The 14,740-nt window shown below is 39.8% G+C and overlaps 1 protein-coding gene across 2 annotated transcripts in view; it reads right to left on the bottom strand.

The window, feature by feature from the left end:
• Nucleotides 1-14,740, bottom strand: part of ELOVL6 (ELOVL fatty acid elongase 6) — a 144,269-nt gene that overhangs the window by 40,448 nt on the left and 89,081 nt on the right. For both annotated transcript variants that reach the window (XM_053566020.1, XM_053566099.1), the window contains one exon: nucleotides 998-1,129. In XM_053566020.1, coding sequence (XP_053421995.1) covers nucleotides 998-1,129 — 132 coding nt within the window. The remainder of the gene's footprint in view (nucleotides 1-997; nucleotides 1,130-14,740) is intronic.

Genomic DNA, 14,740 nt, shown 5'->3' on the forward strand with positions numbered 1-14,740 from the left:
TTTTTGATGCAGGGTTTCAACATAATGGAAAAGTACAGATCTTGGGCGTTTAACAAGAAAATCCTCTTCCTGCTTGGTCTTTTTTAATAAGCTTTATATGACTAAAGAAGCTTTAAAGATAACATTTCTGCTTAAAGGTAGACTAGTTATATAAAAAATACAAATGAATGATCATTACTAAAATATTAAAATACTTCTGTGTCTTGCAGTGTATCTCCATCTGCGTCCCCTACTCCTCCAGCCTAGTTATAAACTTGCTGGTTGACAAGCAAAACACAAATAGAACAGGTGCCCTTGTCAGAGCTCTAGGTAAATTCTGGCAACTGCCTGGACACCAGCTGTGTGCTAATTAGTCCAGTGATTGCCTAGATCACCAAATAACGCAAGACTGGAAATGCTCCTGAAGGCTTCTGGAGGAATACATCTGCAGGTTGGATGACAGATGCCCCAAAGAGACCACGCCTTGTCCTGGCAGCCTCTATGCTGAGTTCTGCTGGATACAAAGTGAGTACTGCCTATAAACACACGCCTGCAAGTCAGTTCAAGGAATGGAGGTAGAAGGCACTTTTGAGGATGCAGAAAAAACATTCTCTGGTCTAGGGATGCTGACACAGACAGATGTCCAGTCATAATGTCTGAGGGCCAGCTTTTGATTAGTCAGTAACAGCACGCCCATGGCATTAGAACCCTGCTCTCCAACGGACTTCAACTTACCTGTGTGCTTTTCCATTTAGCCCTGGATTTATATTTATGTGTCAAAAATAATGGAAAGGATGTACTGCTTCTAGTCATAACAATCAGATTACTGCAGGATCCATTTGGACAGGAAAGGAGATGGCCTGGTAACTCTCAATACAAGATAGAGGATACGGTGGCAAATGTGGTTGCAACGAAGGCTTGTCTCTCTGAATGTGGCTTCACTTTACATCTTCAATGTGTTCAAAAATCAAAAATGACCATGCTAGAAAAATGGGGGGAAAAAAACCCAAAAACCTACCTGAAGACTGCGAGTGTCAGAGACCAGAGCACTAACGGCTTCCTCAGTTCAAACTTCGCCCGTTTGTTCATGAGGTGTCGACCACCAAATATAAAGGCAGCATACAGAGCAGAAAACAGGAACGATTTTTTCCTATAAATAGACAGAAAAAATCTTGTGAAATAAAAATTCGTAAGCAATTTATTCTTACTCACTGGGAAACAGTTTAGCGGTTTCCCTCTTTGTTAGCACTGAAAACATTTTCTTGGGCATGTGCTCCCTTCCCTGAAGAAGAGTCCCATCCACTGGGCAACACGGCGTCTTGCGGAAAGCTCCCTTGACAGATGGAGTGATCCAGTAGTTTAAGCGACATACAAAGGATCACATCAGGGTAGAAATAGTTTATTTTCAAGTTCTATGACTAAAAACATCAACAACATAGCGTTGAGGTGCAAAAAGTAATCTTTTCACGAAGAAAACTGATTTTTTTATTCTTCACTTTGCTGAAAGTTTCTCAGTCGGAAATGTATAAGCAACATAAAGTAGACTATCTATAAAGTAGGCTGTCCAAATCCCTATTAGAAAAACCTGAAATAATAGTAGCAAGCTTCTACAGAACTGTGATTCATTAGACAGTAATAGAGGCCTTGTAAATCCTTTAATATTTAAACATTTGATTATATTTCCTGAGAAAGCCATGTTACTTTATAAATGAGTATTAGCCACTTGATTACATCAATAGGGAACAGGCTCAAAGTTATAAGGCTTAATACCAAGAGAAATTGTTGATCTGAAGAGTACTATTTGAAAAATGCTTCGAATTTTCCCCTGCTGACATATACTGCTGACTCACAAGGGATTTTATTGTTTACCCAAGCAACATTCTTGCTTAAATGAATGCAAGTGACCTACTTGATGCGTACCACCAAATAAAGCAACAATTCCAGAAATCAACCTATAAATAAATGTTGAATGAATTACTTCCACCAAGGTTTGCAAACTCCTCTCTTGGAAACATAACACAGGGCACACAGTAGGTGCTCAATAAATATTTGTTGAATGACTGTGGTCTTGCCCCATCAAATTTTCTGATGGGGGGAAATAATTACACAGTACAGTAAGTGTTGACCAAACACTAATTGAGTGAACGAACAGTTCTCTAACAAACAATGTCACTAACAGACAGTGAAAGAAAATTGTACTTTCCCAGTAATATATACATTAATAACAACTACAGAATAAAATATTCAAAAAAACCAGATAAACTATTTCTATACTTCTGTCAAAATAAAGTGATTTTATATACACATATACATTTTAAAGCACGCCTCTGAAATTTGCAAAGGCATGTAATTAAATTACTTAAGAATCAGAATTACAGGCTCAGCACCCATAGCTCCAGCCACATGTACCAAGGCTGGCAGGTTTGAACCCAGCCCAGGTCAGCTAAACAACAATGACAATTGCAACAAAAGAATAGCCTGAAGTTGTGGCAGGCGTCTATAGTCCCAGCTTCTAGGGAGGCTGAGACAAGAGAATCACTTAAGCCCAAAAGTTTGAGGTTGCTGTGAGCTGTAAAGCCACAGCAGTCTACCAAGGGTGACATAGTGAGACTTAAAAAAAAAAAAAAAATCAGAATGACTATTTCTATTTATGTACACATAAGCAATAACTTGCTAAAAATAAAAAAATTCTATCAAGTGAATGCAGGTGATAGTAATATTAATAGTATATACTTTTTTCTATATTATAAAGGTAGTGACTATAATCACAGTATTATAGAGTGATTCCTGTCGGTTGACATCATGCTAAAAAGCTTTATATTTAATCTTCCTAATCCTCTCGTGGTACAGGTAAAGTATTATCTTTATAGATAAGACATAGGCTTAGAAGTTAAGTAGCCCCAGATCTCCCTGCTCTCTCATGGTAAACTTTCAGAGAAAAAGATATACTTGCTGGGTTATCTTATAACCATTTAAGAATTCCTTAAGGCCCAGTAATCCAAATTGGTTGAGGTTAGGAGTTCAAGAACAGCCTAAGAAAGAATGAGACTCTGGTCTCTACAAAAAGAATAGAAAAATTAATGCGGTATGCTGGCATGCACCTGTAGGCCCAGCTATTTGGGAGGCTGAGGCAGGAGGATTGCTTGTGCCCAGGAGTTTGAGGTTGCAGGAAGTTATGATGATGCCACTGCCTCCTAGCCAGAGAGATAGAGCAAGACCCTGTCGAAGGAAGCAAGGAAGGAAGGAAGGGAGAGAGGTAAGAAGGGAGGGATTGCTTAAGCCCCTCTGTTGAATTTACAAGATCATGGTGTAATGTGCTTAAAGGTGGAAAGAGGAATAAGGTCTTCACCTTCATCCTTTCCTGGGCCTGGAACGCTTTCATCCAAACCCTCTTTGCTGCCTTGAAAATGCAAGTTAACTATAAAAAACACAGAAAACACTTCCTTATAATTATTTATCCTTATTCCTGTTAACACATTCAGAATAAGATTTTAGTTATGGCTGTAATTATTTCATTACTTGAGATTATGAACCAACCAAATTAAATAAATGTCTTCACACAATTCTGTCATTCCAGCCATTAAGGGAAAAGGAACATGTCTCAAGAACTCAGAAAAGAACAAAATCTTCCCTTAGTATTTTTAAAGCTCTCTTTACAAACCATCAATTCAACAGCCAGGGTAAGCAAGTCAATCAATACACATATAAAGGCACAGAATTTGATAATTGCAAGAGCTCTTAGAAGTGAAGCTCAATTTCCTCATTCTAAAGAAGAGGGGACAGGGAGCCTGATGACACCCGTTGCTCAAAATCACACAGCTGCATGTTTTGTGTTGGTCAAGACTACCCCAAATTGGCGTGGCCGTGACCAAGCAAGTAGGTAAACACAAATTAATTGTATCTGGATCACAGGCAGTCAATACAGAGAATTGGTATTTATGTTGAAATGGGAATTGGCATTTGTGTAAGTATTATATGAGATATAAATCTTCTGTGGTGAAATTCAAATAATGCTTTGGTTAGTTTAGAATTAATCTTAAGTGTCTTCTACAAGAGAGTTGTAAAGGAAACATTAACACTATCTCTTCAATTGAGTAACGTATCATTTATGGTTAGATTTATGGTTATTTTTCCATTTCGTATAGAAGATAAGATTTTCTTTGGTGAATTGGGCAATTTAAGTGAACTAAAATTGCCTTTCCTGTCTGGTCTCTCTCTGGAAAATGTTGAAGTATGGTCAAGATGAAAAATGACTTGCCACTTGCCCACTTAGTATTTAATGTGGATAGATCATTTCCCTAATGCTTCAATGGTAATCCAATAATGCTCAGTATTCTGGCAGGCCTCCATAGCTGGGTATAATGGAAACACTAACACTGTTTCATTATCAGATTATTGATAATTTCTAGATGGCATGGACGCTTCATGTTTAATAAATTTTAAATGTACAACCCTTAATTATAGGTACTCAAGAAGTACTTTTCAGGATATGACTCTGCAGTTATGATTACTAGGTAATCTACCAAATATAGACAACCCGAATGAAATAAGATATACTTTGCGTTTTTGCATTTATCCTTTCTCCTTCCATTTCTGTCATCAGGGTATTTATTTTTTTCTTTGTTTGAGGGTATTTATTTTTTTCTTTTTATTTCCTTGCCTTTTTTGTTGTTGTTGTTGAGACAGAGTCCCACCCTATGCCCTGGCCAGAGTGCAATGGCATCATAGCTCATTGCAATCTCAGACTCGGGCTGTGGCCATTCCACTGCCTCAGCCTCCGGAAGCAGCTGGGATGATTACAGGTGCTCGCTGAGAAGCCTGGCTGTTTTTTCTTTTTCTTTCTTTCTTTTTTTTTTTTTAATGAGTCAGGGTCTCACTCTTGCTCAGACAAGTCTCCAACTCCTGAACTCAAGCAATTCTCCTTCCTCAGCCTCCCACAGTGCTATGATTACAGGAAATTAGTCCATAACTAGTAAAAATGAATAGTGGCTTTACCCTTTATCTTTACAAGTCTGGATTTCTCTATCACACCATTTTGATTCAAAACATTTCTAAAAGACAGTTTTTCTGGAGGGGCCCGGCGGCTCACACCCGTGATCCTACCACTCCGGGAGAAACTGAGGCAGGAGGATTTGCTTAAGCTTGGGAGTTCAAACCCAGCCTAAGCAAGAGCGTGACCCCATCACTACTAAAAATAGAAAAATGAGCCAGGAATTGTGGCCGGTGCCTGTAGTCCCAGCCACTCGGTAAGCTGAGGGAGGAGGATCAATTGAGCCCAAGAGTTTGAGGTTGCTGTGACTAGGCTGACACCACAGAACTCAACCTTAGGGGCGACAAAGTGAGACTCTGTCTCAAAGGGAAAAAAGTGGTCTTTCTATTCTTAGAGTAGCTGTGTAAGTCCCTGCTTATGGTTTGTAAGTATTTATTGTTCTACTCATTAACACTTTTAAAAGAGTGTGTATAAAATGGTCTTTTTTAGCTCATGGAATTTTGCTGAAACCAGCACTTAGCTTGAGTCAAACAAGTTTATTTGCTAAGGAGGGAACTTGATGCAAGCAGTATTTCGACACAGAGTAATTGCTAATGGGCACCTTAGGAAGCCACGGGCCCCAGCTCCTTCCTAATGCTTTCCTGTTGTGTCTGCATGACCTTGTTTCTGGCCAGAGTACATGTGTAAGATGTAAGACGCTGTAAAAGCGAAAATCAATCTTCAAGGGAAAAAAGGAAGAGCAGACCTAGAAGCACCTCTTGCTTTGGCTGATACCCACCTATCTGACGCTTGCACGATTCTCATATTCTAGGGCAAAGAGGCTGAAGCTGAAACAGAGTGTTAACTGGAGCGGCCAACCCTCTTTTAAGACTTCTCTAGTTTAGTTGCTCATTCAACTTGGGAAACAATTCTGAAAATGATTTTAAGGGCACAAACAAGGTGGGGACCCAGCAACTAAAAGAAAGAACATACTACTTTTGCGAACCTAACATTTGATGTATGTCTATGGTGGCTAAGGAAAGATTTTTCTTGAGAAGGATCCTGAGGTTGTGCTCTGGGAGTATTAGCCAGGGCTGGATTTCACCTTCTTAAGAAATTTTCAGTAGGTTATATGCAGAAGTAAATAATGAAATTAACTATATGCCCAGAAATTCTGGCAAAGGATAACAATGAAAATATGTCCATAATTAATACAAATTAAAAAGTGGTCTTATAATTTCAAGAGAAGGCCATGTGGTGTTATCTGTTATGTTTGATCCAAGGCACTAAATAATGTGCAGTATCTAAGCTTCATTTAGTTGCTAACATCTTTTCCTCTTTTGTTTGAGACAGAGTCTCACTATGTTGCCCTGGCTAGAGTGCTGTGGCGTCACAGCTCACTGCAACCTCAAACTCTTGGGCTTAAGCAATTCTCTTGCCTCAGCCTCCCAAGTAGCTGGGACTACAGGCACCCACCACAACGCCCGGCTATTTTTTGGTTATAGTTGTCATTGTTGTTTGGGAGGCCCGGGCTGGGTTTGAACCGGCCAGCTCCAGTGTATGTGGTCAGTGCCCTAGCTGCTGAGCTATAGGCAGCGGCGAGCCATCTTTTTCTCTTTTTGTATCTCTTTCAGATGCTAATTTACAGATCATGGGTTCTTTAGCTTTTAGTTTTTGAATTCTTGAAGTAGGCCATAATCAAAATAGAATCACATTTAGTACAATGAATTTAATAACACGGCAACATATACCTTTCCAGTGAAGTATACTCTTAGAAAAATACCTGATATGGCCAGGCTTGATGGCTCACGCCCATAAGGCGGGTGGATTGTTTGAGCTCAGGAGTTCAAGAATAGCCTAAGCAAGAGGGAGATCCTGTCTCTAAAAATAAAAATAAAAAAAAAATAGCTGGGTATAATGGTGGGAGCCTGCAGTCCCACCTATTTGGGAGGCTGAAACAGGAGGATCACTTGAGCCCAAAAGTTTGAGGTTGCTGTGAGCTAAAATGCCATAGCACTCTACTGTGGATGACAAAGTGAGACTCTACCTCAAAAAAGAAAAAGAAAGAAAGAGAAAAATACCTGATATGGAAAGTGACTTGTATATATCTTCAAATATATCTTCCTCCCCCCCCCGTCATCTTTTAAAAAATCTTGATGAGTTGTTTTCTTATTGCACCCCAAAATACCATCTTTGGGAAGAAAATACTCTCAAAATGTAACAAAATAAAACTCACAAGTAAAAAATGCTGTTTCTTTTTATACTCAAATTGATATAACGATGTTAATTCCCTGTTTCCTTAAATAACATTTTTCAATAGCTGATGAAAATTGTTCACATTCATTTGTCCATTCAAAATTTAATGCATTAATCAACTTTTATCACATTATTTGGCAGTGTGGTTAGAATGGCATTCAGTAAAGAAAGAATCCCTAAGACAGTAAATTCTGCCTCTGTCAATCTAGTTAAAACAACAGAAAAATTGGGCGGTGCCTTTGGCTCAGGGAGTAGGGCGCCCGCCCCATATACTAAGGGTGGTGAGTTCAAACCTGTCCCTGGCCAAACTGCAACAACAACAACAAAAATAGCCCGGCATTGTGGTGGGCGCCTATAGTCCCAGCTACTCAGGAGGCTGAGGCAAGAGAATCGCCTAAGCCCAAGACCTGGAGGTTGCTGTGAGCTGTGTGATGCCACGGCAACTCTACCAAGGGCAATAGAGGGAGACTCTGTCTCAATTAAAAAAACAAACAAACAAACAAACAAAAAAACAGAAAAATTTACACAATAACATATGGTTATATAGATAGAATCAGTGGCAAATGTATGTTATAGATAAGAATGTTTTCTGCAAATTCTAAGAAAGGAGATATATATTACTGTCATGAGAAAATGCTCTGTGCAAAGGCAGGCTTGCAGGTGGTCCCAGAAAGTTTTTGATAGATGGACAAAGGCGAGGGGGAACGAGCCGTGGGGGTTAAGCATGTGCTGAGCTGGAAGGAATCTATTCGAGTGTTTCGGTGGAAAGCTTGTTTGTCGGGGCTGTATCTCTACCTCACGGTTGCAATACATTGTGAGGCATGTGGCCAATAAATTGTCACTGCTGATGATTAAAGTATAGTACTAAAATGCATGGCTTAATTTTCTTCTTTTAAAATAAGTAAGCCTAGACTAAGTTATGGATATACCATCATGTTCCCTGGGTGGGAGTTACTCCTAGTGCCATTAGAAAAATAGATGGAGAACTGCTGGTTGAAGTTGTGGAAGGTACTGTGGGCGGGGCTGGGGAGGTAGAATAAAAACAAGATACGTCCACAGAGAACATGATACACATTGTTTCTACTCCAGAGGGCAGAGATGGCAAAGGCTGGGCGATGCAGCACACTCTGGCCTGTTCCCCACCACCCTCAGTGCCAGATCTGGAGCTGCAGGAGGTGGTGCTTCGGAGGTGTGTGCAAACTGTGGCTCTTCAGGAGTCTTTGCTTGGACCACATTCATGGATTTTCTCCACTCTTGTGAAAAGGACAGCAAATCGCTAGGCTAATCATGGCCTTATTTCAGAAAAGTTGATGTTTGGGGTTCAGTGGACCCTGAATTGTCTTGTCATGTAATCCTAAAGCAATGCATTGCAGGTTCGAGAATACTGTTTCTTTCTTCTAGTAGACGTGGTTTAATAAGATGATCAGGAAAAATCAATTTCCAAGTTGGAACTGGAGACTAGAGAGGCTACTAAATCAAAGAATTACAATCCATCCTACCTGTCATGAAGCTGACAGTTTCTTATCTCCCTAGAATGAGTAAAGCTTGCCACCATCCCCTGATTAGGAATTTGGCATAAAAATTTACCAGTAGTCCTAATTAGACAAATCTCTTATCTGAAAGAAAACTAACAATGAGCTCTGCATTGAAAAACTAATTTACAGTTTCCGTGTTGTTTGAGAGAATTGCTCTCAATATTCTCATTTTAATCTCTGGTGCTGATTACCATTTCAAGTTGGAATTTTCAGGTAACTGTCTCGTGTAATACCAATAATTACTGATACTAGTCATAGCAAAATATTAAACTCTAGTGACCATTTAAGTTCTTAATAAGAGAGGCAGCATGTAGAAATAGGACCCAGAAAGTAGTTTCAGCAGGAATTCAATTTCACTGCACTAATTTCCACAAAGAAACATTTTTTGCTCTAAGAAATGGACCGCTATCATGTGACTTTCCAATGAGGCATGGTCACTTGTTAAGAATATTGTAAGATATAATAATGACAATGAAAGCACATCAGGGGCCAGACCCAGTGGCTCACACCTGTAATTGTAATCCTAGTACTCTGGGAGGCTGAGGTGGGAGGATTGCTCAAGGTTAGGAGTTGAGACCAGCGTAAGCAGAGACCCAGCTCTACAAAAAATAGGGAAAAAAGACTGGGTGTGGCTGTGTGTGCCTGTAGTCTCAGCTACTCAGAAGGCTGAGGCAGGAGAATCGCGTGAGCCCAGGAGTTTGAGGTTGCTGTGAGCTATGATGATACTACTGCGCTCTAGCCAAGCAGAGTATAATGTCTAAAAAACTAAAAAGAAACAGAAAAAGGACAAAAGAAAGCATACTATAATTCTGAAATGCCTATTAAGAGCAGTTGTGTGATTCTCCTGTCACCAGACTAAAATTTATTTCTTATAGCCTTAAAATCCATTGCATAATATAAATGAGGCATTAGTAATTTTTTTTCCTGAATATTAAATTTTCTTAGGCTTGACACACAATTATGGGCTTGTGTGAAAGTTGATAGCTTTTTGTTCCCCCCAATCTATTCCTCCATTCCAATGGCCTGCGGACAATAGAAATGGATAATCCCAGAATTGGGAATGGACCTTAGAGATCTTGTATTTTAAACCTCTTTTCAACCTGTTAAACTCATTGTTGAAAAAAAAAGATCTCTGCTCATAGTCACCCAGTTTCTGCTGAATGTAGAAATAATAAATTGAAGCTGGTGATCGTTAGTTCCTGGTCATACAGTACAGTTAGGTTTCATGAAATAAATAACCCAGATGCTGAAGCCATGCCATCTCCCCTATGGATTAACCACAGCCCTTCAACAGGTCCCATTCAATGTTGATTGTACAAATCTTTTTCCTGCTTGTCTTCAGCCTAAAGAAGCCCCAAATGGCTTATAGATAATAGATATATCTGAGAACTGGAGACTAAAACCAGAAGTGAAAAAGTACCATAAAAAGGATATGATTATTCACAATGGAATGAAAACTGGATTTCAGGTTTACAAGATTAAGTCCAATTCAGACAGAGAATTTTCCTAGACTTAAATCAAAACCAAGAAAAATAACAGCTGCACAGACAACTATACAAACAAACATAAATATATCCGTATTTGTGGGAACTTCCTCTATACTCCAGGGCTGGACGTTCAAGTTGAAAGATGATCCATTCATGTTGCTGATTACTAACACTTTATAGTTACTTAGGGCTTTTGTTTACAGTTACTCCTTCATAGAAAGCTGTACAAAGGCTAGAAAATAAAATCCAGAGGAAAAAATTACATGTTTTCATGTTAACTATTGGACAGGTAAACATACTCTTGTTGTTAACCTTTCTCTCAATATAAATTGTGAAAGAGGACTGGGAAAGCAACAAGAAAATATACCCAAATAGTATTTCTGGATTAGAGAAAATAGTCAGCAATGAGGAAGATTACATCAAGGTCAGCTCACCTATTGACTTTTCTCAACAAAATCAAGTGTATATAAGAAATTAAGCTTAAGGTCAGGTGCAGCGGCTCATGCCTGTGATCCTGGCACTCTCAGATGTTGAGACAGGAGGTTTCTTGAGCTCAGGAGTTCAAGATGAGCCTGAATCAAGAATGAGATCCTGTCTCTACAAAACTTAGAAAAAGGAGCTAGGTGTGGTGGTGAGCACCTGTAGTGAGGTGAGGAGGCTGAGGCAGGAGGATCACTTGAGCCCAGAAGTTTGAGGTTGCTATGAACTAGGCTGAGGTCATAGCAATCTAGCCTAGGACAACAGACTGAGACTGTCTCCAAAAAACAAAGAAAAAGCAAATACCTGGGGGGCGAGATTAAACTTGATTAAAAACGGACAAGAAGAAACACATTATTAGTGACAAGTGAAAAATCACTTAAACATTATTTTCACCACTGAGATTATCACCCAAATACCCAAGAAATGACTATGAATTTCATTTTGCTCTTAAAAATAATGGTATAGCTGGCCGGGTGCGGTGGCTCACACCTGTAATCCCTAGCACTCTGGGGAGGCTGAGGTGGGTGAATTCCTTGGGTTCAGGGGTTCGAGACCAGCCTGAGCAATGGTGAAACCCCATCTCTACTAAAAACAGATAAAAGTAGCGAGGCATTGTGGCAGGTGCCTGTAGTCCCAGCTACTTAGGAGGCTGAGGCAAGAGGATGGCTTGAGCGCAAGAGTTTGAAGTTGCTGTGAACTGTAATGCCACAGCAGAGTGAGACTCTGTCTCAAAAAAAAAAAAAAAAAAATAGTATGGGGTGGCGCCTGGGGCTCAAAGGGGTAGGGCGCCAGCCCCATATGCTGGAGGTGGCGGGTTCAAACCCAGCCCTGGCCAAAACTGCAAAAAAAAAAAAAAAAAAAAAATAGTATGGCAAAATTTTGAATCAAGTCTTCCCATTACTCCTTTAAAATTGGAATGCTTGTTCTAATATGAGAAGACCAAGTCTGCAGCCACTAGCTTTGAGAACTCTTATCATGAAGGCAGCTTGCTGTATGAAGTAGAATGTATATACACCGGGGCTGGCGGGTTCGAACCCAGCCTGGACCTGCTAAACAACAATGACAACAACAACAACAACAACAGAATTTATAATCTGACACTTCTGGAGGTTAGTCATTCTGAGGCTAAAATCAAAGTGCCAGTAGGGCCCCTGCTCCTTCTAAAGGCTCTGGAGACTGTTTCCTTGCCTCCTCCAACGTGTAGAGGCATTCTTGGCCCACAGCCCTCTCCCTCTTCCTGGGCACATCACTTTCTCTAACTCTGGTCGGCCTGCTTCCCACTTAAGGTCTTAATTACACTGGGCCCACCAGGTCATCCAGGACTACAGCCTAGAAAGGTTCTCCACTCTAAGAACCCATGTGATTAGACTGGGCTTCTCTGGATATTCCAGAATAATCTCATCATCTCAAATTCCTTAACCTAATTACAAGGGCAAAGTCTGCTTTGCCACCTAAAGTAACATTTGCAAGCACTAGGGATTAAGAAATTGACATCTTTGGGGGGCCATGACTCAGTTTACCACCTGAATTAATCTGAATAACAAGGCCCTAGGCTGCTTTTCTACTGCAGCACATGGATGTAAACATTTCATATCTGTTCTTGGTTTGCTATATCCAAAGCCAGCCTCTTCCCTTCTACACAAGAAAGCCCATTTTAGAATACAAAAGGTTGAGAGTCACATTGTTCTGAAAATTGTCTTCAAACAACTCACAAATATATAAATCTCAAATATCAGTACTTCAATTCTTAGTAGTAACATGTGATTTATTATATACAATGAACAAGGCACTAAAATTTAGAATTTCTAGTAATATATACAGTTTACCGAAATTACTAATATGTAATTCTGACTGTCAGCAGCTCTAAATTGCCATGTCTTCCACTCCTTTGCAACAACAAAGATTATTTGACTTGTGACCATCCTCTAAATTTCAGTCTTAAGCTACAGGCTGTATCAAGTACCTTTTCTGATTTGCAGCAATCCAGTTGTTTTCTACTTCATCTCTGCTGGTGTTAAATCTATAAAGAGTAGGTTTCCATCCATGTTGCAGTGATCAAGGGGCAATAGCATATTAGCCACGGCGTTTGACACAGAGGGTAACTCCTTTTCTGAAATGCTGTCTTCGCCTGCTCTGGGGAACACTATTTTCTCTCTTTTCTTCTCCAGCTTTACCAGGTACTTTTTTCATTCTCTTTTCCTGGTTCCCCTTCACCTCTCCCATATTTAAACTTGAGGATCCCCAGAAGTCAATCTGTGAGCCTCTTCTCTTTTTACCCACACCATTGGTTCTTTCTGGGGTCGATGATTTGGAAATGCCTATAGGCATTTTTTGTTTTTAGCAACTGGAAAGGGATTGGCTACTGGCACGTGGTGCGCAGAGACCCTGGGCAGCCCAGCCCTCCACAACAAAAACTTGCTCAGCTCAAAAATGTCAGTAGTGCCAAAGTTTAAAACCTCTCGACAGGAGAGATAAAGAAAATAAGAAAAATTGGAAAACTCAGGAGAATTATGCTGAAATTTGACAGTTTCCAAAATGTGTTCACTGTTTGGTGATGCTACTCATATCTCAGATACACTCGGGCTGAATTGCTTTAAAGCAATTCCAAGCACAGAGTAAATAAAGCAAGGTTCTCATTTTATAAGAACAAACAGTTCAATTTTAAATTGAAAACAAAACAAAACAACCAACTGGAGTCAATATATTACTCCTTTCACTGTTCTAGCATTAGGTTCACTTCTGACTATCACAGACCCTTTATGGGTCTGCTGCCCCATAAAGACCAATGGATTCAATTCTTACAAATCGTTCATTTGCTGCAAGGCTTCCTTTGCACGAAGTTCATCTGTAACTGCATTTTAAAATATACCTCCTGACAAGAGACAAGGGAATAATCTGAAAAGAACCAGCCTCCATGATCACTGCCAAAAAACCCAAACACAGAGCTCAAATTCTTCTTAAAGTAGAATTCCCGTTATTCCAGTCATCTCTTTATTAACTGGTCCTGTAATACAAGAGAATTCCCCAATGGCCAATCCCAACTTAGCCCGAGACAGCACAAGGTTACCACCATTCTCTCCTCTGTTTCTATGTAATCAACTTTCTTTTTAGATTCTGAATATAAGTGAAATCACACAGTACTTTTCTGTCTATGTCTGGCTTATTTCAATTAGAATGTTGGCCCGGGGTGGCTCACGGCTATAATCCCAGCATTCTGGGAGTCCAAGGCAGGTGGATGGCTTTAGCTCAGGAGTTTTGAGACCAGCCTGAGCAACAGTGAGACCCCAGTCTCTACTAAAAAATAGAAAAATTAGCTGAGCATTGTGACAGGCGCCTGAAGTCCCAGCTACTTGGGAGGCTGAGGCAAGAGGATCCATTGAGCCCAATAGTTTGAGGTTGCTGTAAGCTATGATGGCACCACAGCACTCTACTTTTTAATAAACAAATAAAATAATGTCCTCCACTTCCATCTAGGTTGTTGCAAATGACAGGATTTCGTTATTTTTTTATGGCTAAGTAATACTTGGCTGTGTATATGTGTATACACCACATTTTCTTTACCCCTTCATCCTTGATGGATACTTAGGTTGATTCCACATCTTGGCTTATGAATAATGCTACAAAGAAGCACCCTCATATCCCCAAGTATGCCAATCTGATAATAGTGGTAGTTTCTATAACATAAACTTTTTAAAATTAAGTGCAAGTCACTCTATTTTCATAATTGTAAAGAACATAACTTCTATCATATGACAGATTTGATTGCACTATTTTCTAAATCTTAGAACAAATTATTAATCATGTTTATTAGCTACTCTCAGGTCTCTGCTTCCTGGCATTTTTCCATTTTGGGAGGCACCGATTCTCCTCTGTGGATTGCACACAAAGCTAAAAGTGCAACAGCAAACTGCTGTCCTGTACATGCCTGTCATCAGCTTCTACAGGGGGAACAGAGTAAAACTGGTCAGGGAGTGTCCAAAGCTGGCCTAGGAGCCCTTTTATCTTTATGGCTTAGGATACTATAATCTTTCTGT

This window comes from Nycticebus coucang, chromosome 1 (genome assembly GCF_027406575.1).
Source record: "Nycticebus coucang isolate mNycCou1 chromosome 1, mNycCou1.pri, whole genome shotgun sequence".
Lineage (NCBI taxonomy): Eukaryota > Metazoa > Chordata > Mammalia > Primates > Lorisidae > Nycticebus > Nycticebus coucang.